General features: G+C 39.4%; 1 protein-coding gene across 1 annotated transcript; it reads left to right on the forward strand.

Moving 5' to 3' along the window:
- Nucleotides 1-2,252: 2,252 nt before the first annotated feature.
- On the forward strand, nt 2,253-6,299 carry LOC132191572 (putative disease resistance protein At4g19050). The gene has a single exon (XM_059606664.1). It carries the CDS (start codon nt 2,253-2,255, stop codon nt 6,297-6,299), a length of 4,047 nt encoding a protein of 1,348 aa, XP_059462647.1.

Here is a 6,299-nt window from a genome sequence, read left to right on the forward strand (position 1 = left end):
AAAAGCATGATCGGTTACTATGATGCATGCATGCGTTGAGTTTTTAATTTTGCTTTTCTACTCAAATCCAAATACAGTACTCCACAATAAACTTTTTTTTTTTTAATCTTTCTTACAAATTAAATGCAAATTTCCTACATATATACCCTCACTTTTATTTTTATTTTTTATTTTTTACAAAAACCCCCAACACGGTCCCCAAATGAAGGCAAAGAGAGGAGAGAGGAGAAAGGAGAATAAGGTATATATATGCTACATATGGCCTTTTATAAATTTTAGAAATTTTTTCCTATATTTAATTAAGTAAGAGAATAAGCTTTAGAAAAGCTGCGAAGAGTGCTGTAGAATACATATATACGACAAAAGAAAAAGGCGGGTAAGCTGGTAATATTACACGCATCGCATCGCTTCGTGTTTTGCAAGTTGCAGTAAATATATTAAAGCATTTGATACTCGATCAAGACTTATATATATGAAGATTGAATAAGAGGGCAATATATCCGCAAGCACTTGTGCTTACCGATTATCTAAACAAACACTCTCATCAATCTCTCTGTTTTGCTTTAGGATCATGTCCAGCGAAAACGCACCTGCAGGTTTTGTTCACAATCTTTCTTCCTCTTTGTTTTGTAATTGTTTTTCCTACTTTTTGATTCTCTTCGCTGCCATTAATGTTGCCAGTAGCTTGATACTATACAAATCATGCAGTCTCCCAACTGCATTCTTTTGTTCCCAATGTTTCTGAATATTGTACAATATTTTTAAGTCAGAAATAAAATATGTTTGGCTATGCATGCATGCATGTTAACAATCTCTCTCTTTAATTTCTCTCGGAGGACCTGTGTTTCAAGAGATATTGTAGAGCTTTTGATTCATATATCTAGTCTATTTGTATGCTAAAGAGTACATAGAGATCGAGTTGTTTTCTTTACATTTGGCTTGTAAATAGTCCAAGAAAGAGACTCTCTAGTTGTTATTATGGCTTTGCAACACCTCTCTATTGTTTAATATTGAAAGACATTATTTCAAACACCATTAATACCACCCCCCTTCCTCCTTTTGGAAGGCTAGAAAAGTTTATAAACTTTCGTGCCTACCATATGATCGATCTTATTGGAATGTGGCTAGAGTACTCTCTCTACCTCTATTCGCACTCGCTTTCCTCGCTCTCCTTTTATTCCTATTTTTTATATTGATTTAAATTTACTATTAAGTAATAAAATTGTCTATGTAAAGTACTTTTATATTTCGATTGCGCTTATAAATTATTTGTTGATGAATATATGTGTGTGTGGGTGTGGGTGTTTATTTTTTATATGTCTTAATTGAATGAAATTGAAATATATATATAATTGCATGTAGTTAGTTTTAATTATGGAGAAGAATAATTCTATTAAATTCCAATCGAATTTTAAGTGAGTTTGTGTCAAGGTAGATTTAGTGAATCTTGCAATAGATCCTTGATTAAAAAAAAATTATGATTACTGTCTTAAAGATAGAAACCAAATTAGCAAACTCGTTGAGGACACCTGAATAAATTAATGCTAGACATGAAAAATTTACGAGTTACATTTATTTGTTTAGAACAATAATTAAATTTTGTTGAAGTATTTATTTATTTAATTTGTTAGTTATATTTTCAATAATTTTAATAAATTATTGTTTGTATCTTCTAATATTGCTCCCAATGAACCAAAATCCGCATTGGTCAACAAGATAAATGGAAATTCATTTCGGATTTTATATATAAGGCGCGCACTAATTAATCTTATCAAAACAAAAGCGCAATCGGATTTTCTAGCTGGAAAGACTTTGGATAGGCAATTTTTACAAATTTAGTCCAAGGAATAGTAAAGTTACAAAGCTGTTTGGATGTAATTTGGAATTTAATTAGTTGAATTAATTAAGTGACGTAGGGTCCACAAATCACATATAATTATTAAAGAGTCCCTTAAATACTCTTTAATTAAGACTTAAGAGCTTTCAACGTGGTTTCAAAGAAGAAATCTTTAACGTCTCTTCTAGTACCTAATTAATAGCCATCGATCTAGGGTTCTTAAGATCCATATATATAACCCTAGCTTCTTTTTTGCCCTATAATCATTCCAAATTTATATCCTTATTATTATTATTTTTATTAAATTTTTTAACTTATGGAAACCCCTTTTATCTTGTTCTTCTAAATCAAACTGTAACCTTTAATTTGTGATCTTTCGTAAAAGTTGTAACGTTAAATTTTTTTGTTATCAGCTATGGCCTCGAGAGATGCAGATCTGGAAGAGAGAATTGTACAACTGTTAAAGAAAGAAGCGAAAACAATTGTTCTCACTGGGGCTGCTGGAGTAGGGAAAACATGGATTGCAAAAAAGATAAGTGATCGACTAATCAGCGAGGGCTCATCTTACATGGCCCTTTGGGTGTTTCAGAACCAGCAAGCCTTTTCCAAAAAAGACCAAACCGAATCCTCCTCCAAAGAGACCAAACCGAGTCCTCTTCATGAGAATATTGCCCGTCAGTTGTCCGTGCTTTCCACTGTTGAGGAGTGGGATGATAATATCAGTAAGGAGGAGGAGCAAGATTATGAGGAGAAAAGCCTAGAAAGCTTAAAGAAGAAGATATCCGAGAAGCTCGGAAAAATGAGAGCTCCAACTCCTGATGAAAAGAAGTTTCTTCTCCTAATTCTGGATGGCGTTCCTGATGATACAACGAGTGAAGTTGACATTCTCACAGAACTAAAAGACCTCCTACAACTGAATGAGGAAACTCCGTATTATAAGGTTTTAATCACTAGAAGAAGATCAAAAGAGCCTGTCAAGGAAGCAAGTGAGATTCAGAGCAAGGAAATGAAACAACAAGTGATCGAGATTCTCCCCTTCTCTGAAGAAGCGGGATTGACTCTATTTCAGGAAAGTGTCACTGAAAAGGTTAAGAAGATGGTTGTTTTTAAAAAACGTGCAGGAGAAATTGCCAAAAAGAGCAAGGGTCTGCCAGCTGCAATCAACATTATAGCGGGAGCCTTAAATCGCATTGGAGAGCTTGATTCCGGGATTCTGACATTGGAAGGTGCTCTGGAAGAAGCAGCTACATGTGAGGAGCTGGCACCTGATCATGGTGTAAATCCACTACTGCGCTGCGCCTATCACATGTTGCTGAGGAGTACTGATAGGGCTTTGATCAACTGCTGGTGGCATAGTCTGCACTTCTTTAGCAAACATGGTGGAGTTCATCTCAATGAGTTGATAGCTTACTGGATATTGGAAGGATATTTAGATCCTGTTGAACTTGTTGAGAAGGCCTATGAAAAGGGACATCGCATTTTGATAGAGCTTATAGATCGCCACATGCTGAAAATACAAGATGGTAACAATGTTGTCGCAGAAGGATTGGCACTACTCTCAGTTCCTGATTGTGGCCGAGATGGATATGAAGGGACATCCAGTCTAGGATTGGAAAGTGTAGTGTTCGAGGATGGCGGCGATTGGCAAGGTTTTGGGAAAATCACACCAGCTGATGGTATGATGAAAACACTGTGCAATCCTGCAAAATGGGACAAAGTATCCACGCTACTCATTGATGGAAACCGTCTCCGCAGGGAAGGCCCAACTGATAAATTCTTTGACAAAATAATATTGAAGGGACTCCGAATTCTTGCACTTTTGAGTCCTGCTTCCAAAACACTCATGCCCTCCTCGAGCTGGTCTACAATGGGCGAGCTTCGTCTGCTTGTGCTCAGAGGATGCGATTTGTTGGAGAAATTGGAGAAAATTGATACCATCAAAAAAGAACTCAAGTCATTAACAGTTCTGGAGATATCTGGTGCTACCTCCTTGACGAAGGATGTTCCGGATGATTTTTTTAAGGAAATGAGTAAGCTGCGAAGCCTCAATCTCTCTGCAGCCCAGATCAAATCGCTACCTTCTTCAATCTCTGACCTGATTGAGCTCCGTTGGCTCATCCTGAGGGGGTGCTCTAGCTTGAAAACACTGCCAAGACTAAAGAAACTTACAAAACTCGAGGTGCTTGATCTCTCTGGTGCTATCAAATTGGAAACTTTTGAAGACGTCGCATTGAAATCACTTGCGAATCTCCGAAGGCTTGACGTCTCCCGAACCAAGATTTCCCGCTTGCCAATCCTTGGCAAACTTGAAAATCTTACTACACTCGAATTAAGAGGCTGTGAACACTTAGCGAGACTGCCCAAACTACGTGGCTTGCCCAACCTCAAAGCTCTTGATCTTTCGGGTGCGGTTATGCTAAAGGAAATCCAAGATGAATCCTTGCAAAATAAGACTAGCCTCAAGATCCTTCATCTCTCTCAAACTCCCATCCCTCTTTTTCCTTCCAATTTAGCCGGCCTCTCTCACCTTGAGTTGCTTGATCTTTCTGGTGCCACTAATTTGGTGAAACTGGAAGACAAAACCTTCGAAAAGCTGAGTTGCCTCCGTCATCTTGACCTCTCCAAAACCAAAATTGAAAATCTACCTTCACTTTCAAACCTTGATAACCTCCAACTTCTTAATCTTTCTGGTTGTAGTGCTTTGACAAAAATAGCAGATCAATCTTTTGATCACATGACTCGCCTTCAGCGCCTCCAACTCTCTGAAACTAAGATTGAATTCCTGCCGTCCCTTTCCAAACATGTCAACCTCCGTCAGCTCTTGCTAAGAAGCTGTACGAGCCTAAAACAACTTCCATCTCTGGAATCTCAGTCGAAACTTGAGGAGCTCGATTTATCTGGTGCACAGCTTCTGAAAGAAACTAATGTTGACTTCTTGAAGAATATGAACAACCTTCAGCTTCTCAACCTATCAGGGACGGGTCTCCCGTTACCTTCCCTCTCCAATCTCACCAACCTCACCCAGCTTTCCCTTAGAGGTTGTTCACTCTCAGAGTCGGAGCCAAATTTTGGAGTACATAAAAAGCTGGAGGTTATGGATCTTTCGGAGACACAGATTACTTCTCTACCCTCCCTTGGAAATCTTACCAGTCTCCGGGAGCTTAAGTTAAGAGGGTGTTCGGGCTTAAAGGAGCTTCCAGATCTAAACTCGCTAATCCATTTGGAGGTTCTTGATTTGTGGGGCACCGGAATCAAAGGATTTCCCTATGAGATCTCAGAATTGACAAGTTTAAAGCACGTTGGTCTGCCAGACATGACGGGTGTTGAAAAGATCGAGTGGGATAGGATAAAGCGCCTGCCGGAGGAGGTAAACTGGGCTGAGTGCGGCATCCTCAAGCACTGTAAAAACGGGCCTTGCGTATCTATGAGTGCTACCCAACTTTCTGGAATTCTCAAGGAACATCCTGATCAGTTAGCGAATCTCGACAAATTTCACCTCTCTGTGTCCGCCCCTCTTAAGGAGGAAGGTGGTGCTAGAGATATCGATTGGCACAGAATCGACCCTTCCTTGAGAAATATCTACCTGCAGAAATTTTCCGTTCCGGAAGAGGGTGCACGGTTTCTGGAAATTGTTGGATTCGATAGATTTCCTGATGGTATCGAGGGTGCCATCGTAAAAGCAGAGTACATTGCTTTGATTCGCAACAAGTTCATGAAATCCTTGTCAGACTTGGCTGCGGGTTTGAAGGCAGCGAATGTGGGTGTGAAGGCAATGAAAGGCTGTATTCTAGAGAGGTGCACCGAAATGGAGACTATTTTTGGGGTAGTGGAGGAAAATCTAGAGACTCTGAGGGCGTCAAACCTTCCAAAGTTGAAGAGTGTCGTCTCCAGTGGGAATGTGCAACTTGGAGGCTTTCAAAATCTTAAAGAGTTATATTTGGACTGTTGCCCAGTGCTGGAAGTTGTGTTTCTTTCATCCCAGCAACCAGAAAACCTCGAAATCCTCAAAATCAAATTCTGTGATAAGTTGAAGACTCTGTTTAATTCTGAACCACAGACAGAATGTAAACTGCAGAAATTGCGGAAACTGCATCTCATGGAACTGCCTGTGTTGACTACCATTGGAGTGGCAGAGTCGAAGACGGCGTCAAACGTTCCAGAGTTGAAGCAGACTGTGCAACTTGGAGGCTTTCAAAATCTTAAAGAGTTATATCTGGATCGTTGTCCAGCGCTGGAAGTTGTGTTTCATTCGTCCCATCTGCCAGAAAACCTTGAAATACTTGAAATCAAACGGTGTGATAAATTGAAGACTCTGTTTCATTCAGATTCACCTTCAGAATATAAACTGCAGAAATTGAAGAAACTGCATCTGGTGGAACTGCCAGAGTTAACTAGCATTGGACCGATTCCACAACGTTCGGTATCAATTGAAGTCACGAAATGCCCGAAGATCCAAAACTAG

The sequence above is a fragment of the Corylus avellana genome, chromosome ca9 (assembly GCF_901000735.1).
Source record: "Corylus avellana chromosome ca9, CavTom2PMs-1.0".
Taxonomy (NCBI): domain Eukaryota; kingdom Viridiplantae; phylum Streptophyta; class Magnoliopsida; order Fagales; family Betulaceae; genus Corylus; species Corylus avellana.

Bases quoted from the DNA above. Each gene is read 5' to 3' on its own strand.
- LOC132191572 (XM_059606664.1), top strand. From the start codon at position 2,253: ATGGCCTCGAGAGATGCAGATCTGGAAGAGAGAATTGTACAACTGTTA.